A 16,376-nucleotide genomic window follows, 5' to 3' on the forward strand; every position below is an offset into this window, starting at 1 on the left:
CCAAAATAGATCAAAAAACATTAAACAAAGAAATGTTTTCAAATCATTTGGCGAAACATAAATAGTTTTAATCATTTCCTTATTTATTCTACTACTACCCTGCTGCACTTTTACCACGATTCTGTCACACTTTGCGGCAGTGTTGAGCAGCGCAAAAACCCACGTAGCGATTTTTACCGCATACCTTATAGCGAAAGCCGGACGAAAATAACATAACGTTGGCACAACCACCTATCTTATCATTCCTCCTCCACTCCCAAGCCGATTCGCCACCGGGCATCAATATCTTCGTCAGCGGAACCCGCATTACGTGTGCGTAAACGGCGGCTTTCAATTTCATTCTTGGAGCGACCGGCGGCCAGCGTGATAACACCGGTGCACAGCGAAACCAGCGCCACTTACTAATTAAGTACGACCACGACCTCCGTGATATACAGAAGTCAATTGTCCGAAGCTCAAAAATGACGGATCTTATCAGGCAGGGTGCTCTGTTCCTTATGAGCGAGAAGTGCTATGATAACTACTTCCTGGAGCACAACTTTCTAGACGGTGAGTAGCCGCTAATTCAAATGGGTCTAAACATATTAACTATCAATTACTTTATCCGCAGTTCCATGCTTTAAGGCTTTGCTGAGCAAGGGCCTGGGATTGGCCATTATCGCCGGATCCGTGTTGGTCAAAGTACCGCAGGTGCTGAAGATCCTGAACAGCAAGTCTGGCGAGGGCATTAACATAGTGGGCGTGTTGTTGGACCTGCTGGCCATCTCCTTTCACCTGTCGTACAACTTTATGCATGGCTATCCGTTTAGTGCCTGGGGCGACAGTACCTTCCTGGCCATCCAGACCGCCACGATCGCTGTCCTGGTTTTGTTCTTCAACGGACGCAAGGCGCAGTCCGGACTCTTCCTAGTGGGATATGTCGTGCTGATGTATGTTCTCAACTCGGGACTTACACCCATGTCGGCACTGTTCACCATCCAGAGCTGCAACATTCCCATCCTGCTGGTGGGCAAGCTGTCTCAGGCGTACACCAACTACCAGGCTGGATCCACTGGTCAATTGTCGGCCGCCACCGTGATCATGATGTTTGCAGGATCGGTGGCCCGTATCTTCACCTCCATCCAGGAGACGGGTGACTTTATGATCATTATCACCTTTATTGCCTCTACCTTTGCCAATTCGGTTATTTTGGCCCAGCTGATCTACTACTGGAACAAACCCGCTGGCGCCAAGGTGAAGGATTCAAAGTCCAAGAAGTCAAAGACCAAGAAGGATGATTGAGCTGTGCAAGAGGGAGTTACAAAAAGTAGGAACAGATATAAAGAGATTTGAACTCGAAACATAAGTTGCAACAACTTCTCGATAATGTAGAACAAATATGCAAAGTTTAAATAAATTGAGTGCTAGTTTATTAATTTGTCCTGCTTTTCGAAGTGCTCCCGCAGCAGAGCCAAAGCGCGGTAGCGATGGGAAATTGTGTTCTTCTCGGATTTGGGCAACTCGGCGTAGGTCTTATCGTAGCCACTGGGCTGGAACACCGGATCCCTGCGATAAATATATTGAATTTAATAAGTAAAAACCATTTTATCAGACTTGTTACGCAAGTTACTCACCATCCAAAGTCCCGGGGACCGCGAGGTTCGACGATAACGCCCTCGGTGATGCCCTTAAAGATAAGAGGTTCTGCATCCACGCTGTCGCAGTAGCCAAAGGTGCAAATAGCCTGTGCACTTTTGTTCTCCCAACCATGAAGCAGACGATGTAGTCCCTCCGGCTGCAGCTTCTCCAAAAACCACTTGATGTACGGACCCGGCAAGCCCTCCAGAGCATTGAAGCACAGACTGGTGTCCTCCACCAGCACGGGTCCATTCACCTGACGCGCCGCCTCCTTGCACTTCTTGATGGCAATCTCGTCGATGTCCCCTGGGGTATCGTCAAAACATGGTCTTAGTGCTGCTTTATTAAGATGATGGCTGTTATTCACCTTGCAATTCCGGTAGATCTATCTTCTGGGACACAATGGTGCGCGGGAAACTGGGACCTAGAATGGCAACCAACTCCTCCAGCTTCTTGGCGTTGCCGGTGACAAAGGTAATTGGTTTCGACATGATTACCCAGATTCAATTGTCGTCCTCAATTCAAACAATTAGCAGCAGCATTCAACGCGATGTACGACAGTAAAGCATGCGGCCAAATCAGCTGTTTTCTGTTTAGGCTGGGCGCGAAATAAAGAACAGGGTGGTTATCACTCAAAAATTTAAAAAATGCTTGCATTTAAAATAGTTTTGGTAGCTTAAATATGTAGGTAAAAAAAGTTAGAAATTGAAAGTTTCTATAATTATTTTTAACGCTCCCTCAACACGGAGAAGAAAACACATCTGGTGTCTAAAAGCCTTGACAATAGCATTTCTAGTTGATTTATTCAACATAACTTAGTTTAGGACAAAATTGGTATTCAAATGGAAATTTAAAAGTTTTCTTGGGACGACAATTGGTTTTCTTGGGATGACGAAATTTGCAAATAAATAAAACATGCACATGAAAACTTTTACTGATCGTCCGCGTTTGTGAGATGCAGATTGGCCGACGGATGCAGGCCGAGTTCCTTCAGGGAGCTATCGTTGTGCTCCGCCTCCAGGAATTTTCGCGGGAAGGCGCAAATGAGCTTGTAACCGTCCTGAGGGATGTGCTTGTGCGTTTGGCTAATGTACAACCTCAAAGTCTGCAGTTTCGTGTCCGACGGCCAGCGCAGCTGAACCATCTCATCTGTTCCGGCGGCGTTGAGCAGGCGCAGCTTCAGGGCAGTCAATTCAGTCTTGGCCTCGCCCAAGTGATTCTCGTAGGAGGCGGCGGCCACGCCCTTGAGTTCCTCGTCATCGAACTCCTCCAGGCTTTCGTTATCGCTGGCTCCATCGGGACTATCCTGTTTGTGCTTGCCTCCGCCTCCGTCACCGCTTCCGCCACCGTTTTCGTTTATGGAATTCTTGATAGCCAACTCTAACTGCTCCTCCTCGGATAACTCCAGAATCTTGGCCCGTTTCTTGGGTGTTCCCTTTGAACTGGCTGTCGATGAGCATGAGGCCTCAGGATCGGCATCCTCATCATCATCGATGTACGTGGCCGAACGCTTTGAGGTGCTTGGGGCATCCTCCTCAATAAAGTCACGGTGCTCTTTCAAAAACTGCCTTAAATCGGGAAGGATATTCTCCAGCTTCGGCTCTGTGCTGCGCCACACTTCCTCGCCTGTACGGGGATCGATGACGCACAGGTAAGGCAGAGTGGCGCAGTGGTAGAAGGCCACGAAGCGGCGTCCCTCCGAGGTGTCGTTGTCCACCTGCCAGAAGGTGAACTGGCGCCGTATCAGTTTCTTAAGCTCCTTGTCTGACCAGACATCGCGGTTCAGCGTCTGCGACTGAAAGTTGTCGTCCTGCACGTTAACCAGCAGCCAGCGCTGTCGCTTGGTGGCAAAATCCCTGGCAGCCGTCAGCGATCCGGAGTAGAGTATGTCCGTAGGCGGGCGGAACAGGTCTCCGAGGCGGGATGTGCTGGTGGCTGTGCCCGTTGTGGACCGCCTGTTAATTGCCATGGCCTGGCCGGCCACCACCATCTGGGCGGCCCGTCCGCGACGCATTCGATGAGCATTGGGATCAGCATACACGCCAGTGGCCTGCAGTTGCTCCTCCATGAGTGCACCCTCGCGGGCAAAGTCCCGCAAGGGATAAACCTTGACGCGCTGCGTGACTCGCGACAGCCGGCTACTGCTGCCCGACGCAAAAAAGTTGTCGTCCTCGGGCAGGATCAATTGCTCACGGACCGGGGCAATTGGCGCCCTTACCTCATCCTCGTCGTCCAAAATGGGAAGCGATTCAGCTGCAGCACCAGCGCTGGAGCCCGCCGCCGTGGATGTGGAGGCTGCCTGCTCGAAAAACAGAGCCACTGCGGCGGATACATCGTTGGCACAGGCAGACAAGTAATATTTGGCCTCGTCCATGGAGCAAGCGGTCACCTCGCGGACCTGCTCCACCAGCGCATCCGGCGCCTCGCTACTGGACATTGCTCTGCTCTGAGGGATGACTGATTTTTCTTGCTTGTTAAATGGCGAGGTCCGGAAAATGCGAGCAAACGAGTGAACACAGTGCGATTTTCCAGGGACAGATAAATGCGTCCACACAGCTGTGGGAAAAATTGTTAGCAGCCTGTGTTGGGAAACGTCGTGAGCAATGTTTATGCGGGCAGGTTTAAAGCAGATATATAATACATATTATTCAACTTGCAATTCAATTCAGTGAACCAGCGAGATTCAAACAACACTCGAAAAACAATAAATTTGGAAAAGTTACACTTAAAGCCTACTTATATAAATTAGAATTGAAGATAATATCAAAAAATATTCAAATAATAAGTGACCAACCAAAAATTGTATCGCTACTAAACTTTAATTTGAGACATCACTTGCGTCACCTTATAACTGCAAGCTGCACTACTCCAATTGGAGTTGGCTGTGCAACACTGCTTGCGCCAGTCGTTGTGCAGCACTGGTCAAGTCAGCAGCAGAAAGCAGGAAAGACTTTTGCGTCTCTTTCGCGAAAATCGAGATAAGATTCGGAATCGAAGGGTTTCCAAAATATGACTAATCCGCCTTCGGTAGACATCCCACCCACGCAATGACCGTGAATATGTGAGCTTTGCCTAAGAAAAATCGATGCCAGTTTGCCAGCCAGCAGCCAGTTTCCAATCAGATTCAAATCAAGTGCAACAGTGAGAAAAATTGAAAGTGAATTAAAGATCCCAGTGCCATTTGCTTGCAATCAGAAATACCAATGATTTCTTGTGCGGAATAAAAGTTGAACTATTCAACCCGGTTGCTCCGTTGTTTGTTTGTTTTCCGTTTTGTTTATTGTTGCCCGCTGCTGACGTCGCAAGATGGTCTCGCTGATAAAGAACCAACTACTCAAGCATTTGTCTATGTAAGTTAATCTGAGCCAGCAAATGCAATTACGAAACTCAATTAAAAACTGCACTTGGCTGGAAACAGCTTGCAAAGTGGAGAACTTGGACACGGAATTGATTTTTCCCACTTTTTCGCATTCCAATTGGATTGTGTGCCTGTGTGTGTGTGTGTTTGTCTGTCTGCCTGTATTTTTCGCAGCTTCCCACCCACCCCACAGTAACGTTATTCCACCTGTACACTGGCCCGTTTTTATGCGCTCTTTATCGTTTACCGTTCGTCTGGTCCTATGCTAATTCGCTCCACCGCCCATCCACCCACTCCATCCCCCTTTAAAGTAACAAGTGGATTGCCAATTTCCACCCACGGAGCTTTAGTTTTTTTCTTTGTTTTTTTTTGGCGTCTCTGCGATATTGGATTCCCATTTCCCCGAGCCTCTTGCTCCAGCATTTGCATGCGAAATTCAATTTTCCATCTTTTCCTCGCCGCAATATGGTTTACTCGACGGTTACCCGATAACCCCAACCAAGTGAAAATGAAGATTTTATGGCCAAAAGGCGCCGCCTCGCAAAAGCAGCCACATCAAATGTTTATTTGCTTACTTATAATTATACTGAATGCTCGGCAAGGGGGTTTCCCAAATTGGTTATCAAGGGTTTTACGCATGCACTGAAAAAAAAGCAATTTGATAAAAAATAAAAGTGGTATTAGTAATGTAAACAAAGATAATTCTTGAATGAAGTTTTTTATATTTTCAGTATTCCATTATGATTTAATATTTCATGAATTAAAAATAATAGAAATACGTGTAAATCGCAGGGTTTAAATATTTTAATGTTCTTTGCATAACTAATAATATTGTATACATATACGTATGCTTACTTATGCTTACGATAATGTTACGCTTGGTTTATTAGCCCACTTTATTGGCCCTCAAGTGTGGCGGTAACATCGAAGGGCCCACAGTTATCATTTATTTTTATATTTCTACCCTCCACGAATGAACCTTAATATGTCAAGTCCTGCCCACCTGCCAAAACAAAGGCATATTTACCCGTACACACATTTCCATTGTCTTGGCCCCTTTGTTGATATCTTTTGTGCCCCATTCGCCAGTTGCGCCACCAGGCTTGGTCTCTTCCAGGCAATTAGGCTGCAAACAAGCCAAGTTTATAACACAACACGGCCCAAAGTGTAAATGCAAAGCAAACTTGTTGCCCATGCGCTGGGTGGGGAAAAGTTTGGAAAAATCTTTTTATAACCCCCATCGTGGCTGTTATCACATTTTTCCTTGCATTTCTCTTGGCATTTCTAATTACCAAGGATGGAGGCTACTTAAGGCTCGGCAAAAAGTGCTTAAGTAACAAGTTGTGGAGTTCCGCTCCCGTGGACTTTTCGCCACTTAGACCCAATCAATGTCTTCATTTCTATTTCAATTATGCCCCGGCCATTAGCGGAAAGTGGGTCAATTGGGTGGCAAGCATCTGGCGTCGACAGTTCACTCCCAGTTCACACCCCGTTCCGAACCCTTCGCAGCTCGAGACCTCCCATTTCTTTCCATCCCCTCACGGCAAATGCAATGTGACATGTGCGACGAGGCACATATAATTGCCCAGACAAGCAGGCGACTCATCTTCGTTCCCTGCTTTAATTATAGCTATACGAAGAACCTATCCTCGGACAAAATCAATCTGAGCACCTTCCGCGGCGAGGGCGAGCTCTCGAATCTGGAGTTGGATGAGCGGGTGCTCACCGAGCTGCTGGAGCTTCCTAGCTGGCTGCGCCTCACCTCCGCCTGGTGCAACCATGTCTCCTTCCGGATTAGCTGGACCAAGCTCAAGAGCGTACCCATAACGCTGGTGAGTAATTCGGGAACTAGGAGACAACTCTTCGTTCCTTAAAAGAGATTATATTAAATAACTGCTTGCTATCACAGACTTTGGATGAAGTGCGCATCACTATCGAGACCTGCAATCCAACGACTCGCGATGCAGGCGGAGGATCTGGACCCGGTGGAGCAGGATCTCCCACCGCTGCCGCCGCTGCTGCGCTGCCACAAGTGCCACAGGGTAAATACAGCTTCATCCACAAGGTGGTCGACGGCATCACGATTGTGGTCAACACGGTGAATGTGAATTTCGTTAGTGCCGCCTTCACCGCCTCCGTTCAAATGTCCCGCATTCGCGTGGAGTCCAAGACACCCAAGTGGGCGAATGCCGATCTGCGGCTGACGCGACTCAAGGACGCGCAGAAGGGCATAATACTGATCTTCAAGGAGCTCTCGTGGCAGACGGTGCGCATCGAGGCCAGCTCGACGCAGGACAAGTCACTGACTCCACTGCGCCTGCTCACCAATCATGCCAGGTGCCGCATCACGATCCGTAAACGTCTGTCCGACTGTTCACTGCTCGCTTCCCGCCTGGTCCTCATCCTGGACGACCTGTTGTGGGTGCTCACGGACTCGCAGCTAAAAGCGGCTCTGCATTTTGTGGACTCCCTGTCCGGATTAATAAAAGCAGCCACGCATGCCACTCAGAAGACGAAGGCGGCTCGCAAAATGCAGGTGATTAAATAAGGGTTATTCCCTGTTACGTTTCTAGGATAACCTTGGATTATTCATTTCTATACAAATGTTCTATTTGAATGGTTTTCAGACACTGCCCGAGTACAAGGCCCAGGTGGAGCAGCAGCAGAATCGTCTTTCCGAATCCGCCCATACGACGAATGCGCAACGCTTGTTCAACGCCTTCGATGTGCGGGAGACATCGTATCATTTCTATAGCCAGCGCATCGATTTGCATTTGTGTGACGATGAGGGTGATGGGCGTTCCAGTTATCCGGACTTGGACAAGGGCGGCGCCTTGCAGGTCTCGGTGACCGCATTTCAGGTGGACTACTATCCCTATCACCTGGCCAAATCGGATCGCTCTCATTGGGCGAAGTACAAGGAGGCTTCCGTGGCACCGGCTCTGTGGCTAAAAGAATCGCTTAATGCCTTCCGTGAGGCCGTACTTAACTTGAGCCAGCCGAATCGACCGGCCACTCATGCTCCGCTGGAACGGAGCACTCCTGCCTCACCGATTATGCTCAGTGCCAGCATGCTGGGCTCGCAGCATGGAGCCGGCAGCTTTTCCAATGGCAGCAGCACACCGACCGCAGCAGGATTGGCTGGGGGATCGGGTGGGTCCGCTGGATCCGGAACCGCCTCCATGAACAGCCAGTTGTCCCAGGCAGCGCAGCAACGGAGCACTTTGGAGAACCTGGCCAAGCTGATGAGTTCTTGTGTGATCTTGCGCATCGAGGACTTTACCTTGTACCGCGTCACTACATCGGGAAAGAAGTCCATGCCCAAGGAATTTGTTTCGGGTATGGATTTATCTTTATCATTTATCATTGGAATAGACATTACTAACTTACAAGCCACGCCAACATAACAGCCCACAAACACTAAAACTAATCAATAGGCTTACATTTTATTACCTGAGCTTGTAGAAGAATATTCTCTTTAAAGTATGAATAGAATACCTCATCTTATAACTCAGTTGGTAAAAGTGGGTCTTCAGCATCCTCAACTAATGTAACATTTTGGCCTCTTTTCCTCTCGCTGCTTTCTACTGACTTATCCATTCCATCCATGAATCATGTAAAACGCTTTTGTTGTTGTATTCTTGTTGTCGTTGCCCTTGTAGCGCAACATAAAAGGAAGACCAAATCCTCAGGTGAATATCACAAAAGCTTCTAATTTTTCTGATGTCATGTTGCTATTATAATATATATACAGATAGGATAAATGACTTACAATCTAATCCATTTGCAGGTGACAAGGATCGTTACTCTTTTCCCGCCGAGATGCCGATCATTCATGCGGAATATACTTACTTCTACTACCCCGGAGACTTTGTCTTCCCATGTAAGTGTTGCTTTTCTGCTAATCTAATTCTGATCTGATCTTTACGTTTTTTGACCGCAGTGCCACCATCCAAGGTCTTTGTGCATGTGAATCCAATTCAGGTACATTTCGATCTCAGCTCAATACTGTGGCTCAACTCCTTCGGCCTCAATCTGCACGAGAGCTTGCTGCGCACCAGCGTTGGTTCCCAGAGTACTCTGCATCCGCAACAGCAGCTGCCACGCGGCTCGATTGCCTCCCATGGCTCCAATGGCACACAGATGGCCGGCGTCAATGTTGAGCAGGAGCCAAATCTGATGTACATGGATGTCAAGGTGGAAGCGATTATGCCGCGTGTCGTGATGGAGGCGGCGTTGGATGCGCCCAGTCAAAAGGATCGGCCGAAGACCATGCAGATTCAGGTGTCCCGATTCGCATTGACCAACATTCGGGAAATGGGCAGCTCAAGGGCGGATCTGGCCCAAGCACTGCACTCCCTGCAGGAGGGATCGCTGGTGTTTGGCTCCGGTTTTCCCTCCAAGGAGGGTGATATGTGCATCGTAACGGATCGTATACTGTCGCATGTGGCTGCCTCGGATGTGAGCATGATGTCACCCGTTTCGCCGACGGGTCAGCAATTGCCCCGATCCGCCTCCACGCAGTACCTATCACGTTATGTCATGTGGCTGGAGCCGCGGGATGTGTGGTGCATTAAGCTGGACCCGGTTTGGGTGGATTTCCTGGGCGCCCGATCGCTGGGCCCCAACAAATCCATTCCGTTCGTGGACGCGGTCCCTATCACACTGTGGCTGCACTCCGGCTCCGCCCAGGCACAACTGGATGTGGGAAAGAGCGGGACGGCGGGCAGCATGGAGATCATGGGTCTGGCCCCTTTGCCCACGCTGCCGCCTCTCCAGCCGTGCAATCCCTTCCTGAGCGACGAGGATGTGCGTCTAGCTGGCGTCGCCTCGGGAGCCTCGCCTCCGGCTCCTGCACCAGATCGCACGGCAGATGTGCACGCCATTGCACATATCTCTAACCTGGTCAGCCTGCAGATCGATCACTACCAGCTGCTCTTCCTGCTGCGCCTCGCCGAGGAATTGAACGAGATGTCTACCTTCTTGAACCTGGACGCCGAACGCATATTGCAAAAGGTTTGGGTTGTTTGCTATACCATAATCCAGAACTCCATTCCTAATCAATATTATTTTGTATGATCGCCAGCAAAACGAACAAAAGTCGATAATTTTTGGGTGCGTTGTGCCGCAGATCGAGGTGACGCTCGTGATGCCATCGCCAACACCTGGTAAGGAATCAAGTGGTGGTGATGCTGAAAGTGTCGTACCCGATTCAGCTAGTTTGGGTGATGATTTACACATGAATAGTAAGAATTTATATATCTTTTGTTGTCTCTTCTTCAACTCTCTTTAGTTTTATGGTTAAGTGACTCACAAACAAACCCCCGAACGATCTCCATCCAGTGAGCTCTTCGATCTAACACAACCTCACGACCCTAGTTAATGTCTAACTCACACGTAGTTGCCACCGATATCGTGTTGTTCTTAGTCCCAACCCAGATACTAACCCCCATCACTCAGCTCACCAGTTTAACAATAATCCGTCTAGGAGCCAGTTTACACTTGCCGCTGTAATTGTCGCTTACAAATTGTTATGCGTTTAGGCTGGGCACCTAGGACCATAGACACTTCAGTTGGGTGATGTTCCACTGAAGCCTTTTGGAAGTGGAATCATTTGAGTACTGCAATGGTATTTCTTATATGACTTCCGTCCACATGGCTTCGGATAAACACTCCATATAAATATCTCGCATGTCTTTTTGTACTAAATTACTAACCGAAGCAGCAACTTTAGTGCATATCTAATCTTGTAAAGTGATCGTAAACCTTGACGCGTGATCAAAATTTCCAAATAACTCTAATAAATCCCAACTAGGCGGCAACATCACTTGGCCCACACCACCGCCATTGGACCAGCTAAAGAGCAATACTTTCGGCAGCGTAGAAACACCATCTCCGGTGACCAATGAACCGCCTTTCGACAATGGCATACACATATCCAATCCTAACACGCATGGGTGAGATGAATCCGATTGGAATTCAGTTCATGAAGCTAACGTATCTTTCCATTGCAGCTATAATGTTCAAATACAGAGTACGCCCACGATGGCGTCGTCCACGGCCAGCCAAGGATCTCGTCCGGATACGGGTATATCCACGCAATCCCAGTCCCAAACACAATCAGTCTCGTCCGCCTCGAAGAGTGGCAAGAGTGCCACTGCTCGATCGGGGGGAACTGACGCCGTACCCAGTCTCACCAAGGAGATCAACTCCGGACTGCTGTCCATGAAAAAGGGCTTTTCCAGCTTCATGACTTCCATTGACTCGGCCATCAAGTCGGGCACGCCCAACGACGATGCCAGTGATACCTTCTCCATACAGAGCGACATTAGCTCCGATTCTGATAACTATGCCCATGTTCTGGGCGATGACAAGACCATGGATTGCATGGATGTTATGTTCCGGCTTAATCCCTTCACCAACGACAACAACATGAAGGCCTCGCCGGTGGAGGTGGCCAGTGAAGTGTATGAGGAGCAGCCGAGTAGCTACAAAACAAACATGTCTTCCCCATCCGAACCATCGGAAGGCAGCACCTGGCGGCGACGCGACCTGGTGTCCATGGCCACCTTCAGGTTGCTTCAGTGTAATGGAGTGCTTTACAAATCAGTTAATACTTCGCTTATCCACATTTAGGTTGACCACAGTGGAGCTTATTCGTCAGCAGGAGGGCCCCAAATCTTCTGTTCGCTTGCAGGTGGCCGCCGTTTCCTGTGACGAATGTGGAGCCATTCCCTGGGATGAGTTGCAGGTAGACATTACCGAAAGTTTTCGTTTTCTTTTGCTGTAGTCTTTTTAGTTTCTTGTCTTTCATTTGTTTTGTGTTTGATTTGTAAATACGAAAAAAGGACTTCAATTCAATCAAGATTCTTTAGTTTCTCTAAAGATTTTGCTCAATTAAATGTTTGCGCTTAACTTTTTGCATGTTTCGGTATCTTTTATCTGAACATTTTCTAGTAAAATCACTTTTGAAGTTTTCATACTTTTTAATCTGTTGGGGAGTCCCCGAAATGTTTACTTAAAGCAAAAGAATTCTTTCTGTAAGATAACTTATCATAAAATCATTTTCTCATTATATTTTCTCTCTTTCTCTTAAAAAAAATGTTAAATTTACTCAAAATCAATCTCAATGTGTGCTAATCAAAACCAAAAACAAACTCAAAATCAATTGTTGTGCTCAACTCTTTATAATCAACATGAAACGAACACTTGTAAATTAATTTATGACAATCCTTACATGACACAACTTTCAACAATTACAACAACCAACAACACTCCAACAATAAATAGATCGCGCATCAAGCAAACAAGGTATAGAATGAACAAAATTTGGAATTTTTAAATTAGTTAATTGTTAAGGATTTTATTTTGGCGCTTTGTATATACTACACAAATTTTTATTTATTAACATAATTTAATGGTTTTGGTTGCGACATTATTCCTTTTAACGTAGTGAACTTTTGACTTGCTCGCAAACGCATTTTGCGTTACTGGCCTCTAGTTGAGTAGTTAAGAGCTTTTCGTGGGGTCCTTCATAGCTGGTAGCCACTGTGAATACCTCTGAAAGTACTTTGATCAAACATTCTGCCCGTATAGCAATCGAGATGCTCTTGCGGAACTTGTTTGGATATGGTTTACTCATTCGAATGTTATTTTTGAGCATGACGCCGGTTTGAGAACAGCTATCTCCAACTACTTTCTAGACCTTCCCACACAATAAGTGCATACCTAGATCGCCACCTGTATTCCATTTGATTTTTTAATTTCACTGGTATTGCTTTGTTGATGACTTATGATTTGCAACGAATTGGTTTCTTCAAAAATATACTTTTTTTTTGTTGAAAACGTACACATACTGCATAGGCAAATACGGCCAAAAGAAGTACAGTAGAACAAATAATGGAGCACCCACTGACCTAAAACATTGGCGTCATATATGACTAACAACTGTACTGGTAAAACTAACAAACTAACTAAAAACACCCACTGCTTTAACAAAAGAGCCAATTTTCCATCTCTCCCATAACACCCACATCAACACCATTCAGCCCACTTAACTCAAACCCACATTGCATGGTGTTGCCTGTAGCTTAGCATGTTGTTCCTTAGCGGTTTCCATTCCAAATTAGCTGATCACGAGCACATATTTATGCGGCTTAAATCTGACACACGAGATATGCTTTCTAACCCCTCCACTTAGACGAAGTTCGGCGCACGCTGCAAAGCCTGGAATCTGGCGCCATATAATCCAGAGGCTCCACCGTGCATAAGGATGCGCTTGGAGGAAACCTTGAATATGCCAAAGGAAATTGAGGGCATCATCGATCGCAAACGCATCCAGAGGTACGTTCTTTATGGCTTATTTTAACGTTTATGATCTAAACTTCTCATTGATTTTTAGCTGGATCACTCACCATGCCGATATTCGTGTGAAAGATATCAACATGGATCTGTCGATGAGCACCGTAATTGGACTGGGTGATCTGGCCGAGGATGAGGTCATTTCCCCGCCCATGCCAGTGACTGTAAGTTGTCCCCCATACGCATTGCTTTCAGTTCCTTTATACTTGTTAATGTCATAGGTAAATCTGGAAAATGTGCGGATCAATTTGCTTGAGGACCGCCCTCCCGTAAATATTACCTCACCGGGTCCCATCCCCATTAATCTGTGCATTGGTCGCATGCGTTTGGAGCGTGACCAGAGCGGATTGCTCAACATTCAGCCTATAGGTGGGATACGTCTATTTCCGAAACCAATAAATTATGGCCAATTATAATTATGGTGTTTATACCGTAGATACCAACATGAGTGACGCACAGCATCAGGCGTTGGGCAGTGCCTTATTTGGAGCGCCTCGAGAACGCGATCGAGAGTTGTTATCCATGCAGCTGGTAATGCAGCAGATGAAGCTGGACAACGATCAGCTGCGCCGGCAACTTGTGGACTCCAAAGTGAACACGGATAACTATAGGTGAATGTTTAATTATATTTATCTTACCCATTTACTTATAGTTGTTTGAATTCTCGACAGGCACAAGACCAAACAGGAGGCGGATGTGCTGCGATCTTATTTAAAGGCCGCCCAGGATGATATAAGCATATTGCTGGAGGAGAAAAAGGCCTTGCTGGACACCATCCGTTCCTTGCAGGTAATTAAAAGGCTCGGAGTTCTCTTCTCCTAAAAAGACTTTCTCACCAGTTTCACTGTCTTTAACTTTGTTGACTGTAATGAACACCTTACCACCTCTTGCTGTTGTTGTTGTGCGTAAAGTTAAAACACGTTAAGCTTAAGAACACTACAAATAATAATGCAAGGATCAAAGGTCAGTTAATGCCCAGCACGCTAGAGCCCTGCCTGCACGCCTTTTGAACTTTTCACATGCCTTGCTTTAGTTTCCATATAGGATTCCTAGCAACGATCTAATGAAATGCTCTGTTTTCTTATAGGTTCAACTGACCTCATCGAATATGAGCCGAAAGAGTGATGGAAACAGGTAGCACAACTGCATGGACTGCATACAATGCTGCGGCGAAAACAACAACGCCTAGCCCTAAGCTCCAGCCAGTGTATGCCGTATAGTCAGATGATCGTTACCCTAAAACCATGACGTTCTCAACATCATAGCCATTTGATTTTGAGTTTAGCAGAAGACTGAGCCGTTCCGAAAGCGGACATTTTTCACGTTGCCGTTCGTCATTCTTGCTTATACAAGAACCTATACGTATAACAAATCTATAACTATTAATTGTTTTTATCGGTTTTAAGCTGCCACAAGCTTTTGCTATTGTTCCAAAGAATGTTTTATTTTTCTAAATTTTGGAAATATTTTATGTTGATCTATTGCGTAGCCTTTTTAAACGCAGATTTTTAGATAACCAGCATTGTTAATTATTTTACAAGAGATAATCAAAGAGAAAGCTCGAACTATGTACAGCCAGCCGTGTCATTGATATTGCGCCTACTCTACATATTGTATATTAACACTTATTCCACTAAGATTGGATAGGACATATTGTTGTGATTCATGATCATATCAAAACTGAATTCTAGTAGTTGTATGCATTGCTGTCGTAATCGTGTGCTAACCAAATATTTGGCAAAATTTATTATATCGAACTTTATAGTATTCTCTCGGATGGGATTGACTCATCTGAGGGTTATTGAAATTTGTATTCACGTTCAAATTGCATTCCATTCGACTCGATCATCGTTTTGCTCCACCTACTAATAAAAACAAAATACACAATGAAATACAATAATCAAAAAGTTATACATCCTATACTTACCGCCTACTACTAAACAAACTTAAATCAAATGTACCATGTTGAATAAATCAACGCATCGCGTATACAAATTTTAAATTACAAATTTTCATATTTAAAACTGTACATGAGCAAGTGTTTGTATTTGTACTATAAAGTTGAACATTAAACTAAAAACGATTATTGATTGTTATACATTATACGAAAGTTTTCATCTGTAGCTAGGCGAATTGAAACATAAAAAATTGAAGTCATATTAAATATTACAAATATATTCAAATATAAATGTTTGAGTCGTGTTTTATTTAGTTTTTGGGGTTGTTCAATACGAATAAATAAACAGTATGTACTTCTAATAAGAGTGCGTGTCCCATTGCTAGAAAAACACCAAGGGTTTTACTTTTATAAGAGTTTATTTTTATTTGAAACTTTACGATCATAGCCAACTGCCGTTGCTGTTGTGTCTCATTCATAGAATTAAATACTCCTTAGAGCGCATCTTTTTGTTACTGCCTCGATATCTGTTCATAGCAAACTCACTGCACTTTTGTGAAATTCTTCACCTGTTTTCTTGCGATTACATACGTAATGTTGCATTAAATTATAGATAAACCCTCGAAAAGTTGCACTTAAAAATTTCGATCATTCGTCAGGCGATGTCTTTGTTTATCTCACTTACGGTTTGTATACATATATATTCAAGTGTATTAATTTGCAAAAATATCTATTGGTATATAGTCTGATTTAGAAGAACGCCTAAGATGCAGTTGTCGGATATACGGGGATTCCATCGAAATACGCAATTCAAACGCAAAGTTCTTCAACAATCAGCAACAAAGAGTTACAGTAATAATAATAATGAACATTTAAGCTACAATTGTGATGACACTTGCAAATGCCTTCGCCTCAAATAAATTTGCATTAAATATTTGATTTAATTTCATGTAAAATGCTTACAAATTAATTGTACAATGTGAAACAAGGCCATGTATGTAAATGAAGCGGTAAAGCTGCTTTCAAAATTGTTTCTTCGTTATGATTTATGATTAATGTCTGCATTCTCCTTTAGCATTAGGCGCGTGTTTAATGACTTACGGATCAGCTTACTTATAAGTATATTTTTTTTTTCGTTCTTTA

General features: G+C 45.2%; 4 protein-coding genes across 8 annotated transcripts; 2 read left to right on the forward strand and 2 right to left on the reverse strand.

Annotated features, from left to right (window-relative positions):
• The first annotated feature begins 145 nt into the window (after positions 1-145).
• On the forward strand, positions 146-1,415 carry LOC122621680 (mannose-P-dolichol utilization defect 1 protein homolog). Its single transcript, XM_043799632.1, has 2 exons — positions 146-549; positions 611-1,415. Exons 1-2 carry the CDS (start codon positions 462-464, stop codon positions 1,279-1,281), a joined length of 759 nt encoding a protein of 252 aa, XP_043655567.1. The 5' UTR covers positions 146-461; the 3' UTR covers positions 1,282-1,415.
• On the reverse strand, positions 1,387-2,204 carry LOC122621690 (inosine triphosphate pyrophosphatase). The gene is made up of 3 exons (XM_043799645.1): positions 1,985-2,204; positions 1,614-1,923; positions 1,387-1,545 (listed from the first exon to the last, which is right to left on the reverse strand). The coding sequence occupies exons 1-3, from the start codon at positions 2,106-2,108 to the stop codon at positions 1,404-1,406; spliced, it is 576 nt and encodes a 191-aa protein (XP_043655580.1). The 5' UTR covers positions 2,109-2,204; the 3' UTR covers positions 1,387-1,403.
• Positions 2,205-2,384: 180 nt separating this feature from the next.
• Positions 2,385-4,360, reverse strand: LOC122620697 (UBX domain-containing protein 7). Its single transcript, XM_043798296.1, has 2 exons — positions 4,275-4,360; positions 2,385-4,173 (listed from the first exon to the last, which is right to left on the reverse strand). Exon 2 carries the CDS (start codon positions 4,052-4,054, stop codon positions 2,549-2,551), a length of 1,506 nt encoding a protein of 501 aa, XP_043654231.1. The 5' UTR covers positions 4,055-4,173; positions 4,275-4,360; the 3' UTR covers positions 2,385-2,548.
• A 162-nt stretch (positions 4,361-4,522) lies between these two features.
• Positions 4,523-15,491, forward strand: LOC122626558 (UHRF1-binding protein 1). 5 transcript variants are annotated; one of them, XM_043806854.1, is made up of 18 exons: positions 4,523-4,967; positions 6,606-6,807; positions 6,885-7,511; positions 7,603-8,314; positions 8,638-8,667; positions 8,766-8,858; positions 8,919-9,991; positions 10,062-10,221; positions 10,791-10,932; positions 10,990-11,550; positions 11,612-11,726; positions 12,266-12,286; positions 13,176-13,318; positions 13,377-13,500; positions 13,558-13,705; positions 13,773-13,947; positions 14,008-14,125; positions 14,424-15,491. In XM_043806854.1, exons 1-18 carry the CDS (start codon positions 4,924-4,926, stop codon positions 14,472-14,474), a joined length of 4,539 nt encoding a protein of 1,512 aa, XP_043662789.1. In that variant the 5' UTR covers positions 4,523-4,923; the 3' UTR covers positions 14,475-15,491. The 5 variants fall into 5 exon arrangements, with proteins under 5 accessions (XP_043662789.1, XP_043662793.1, XP_043662794.1 ...); XM_043806858.1 differs by having other exon boundaries at positions 10,062-10,143; XM_043806859.1 differs by lacking the exon at positions 8,638-8,667 and having other exon boundaries at positions 10,062-10,143.
• Positions 15,492-16,376: the final 885 nt, after the last annotated feature.

This window comes from Drosophila teissieri, chromosome 2L (assembly GCF_016746235.2).
Source record: "Drosophila teissieri strain GT53w chromosome 2L, Prin_Dtei_1.1, whole genome shotgun sequence".
NCBI lineage: Eukaryota > Metazoa > Arthropoda > Insecta > Diptera > Drosophilidae > Drosophila > Drosophila teissieri.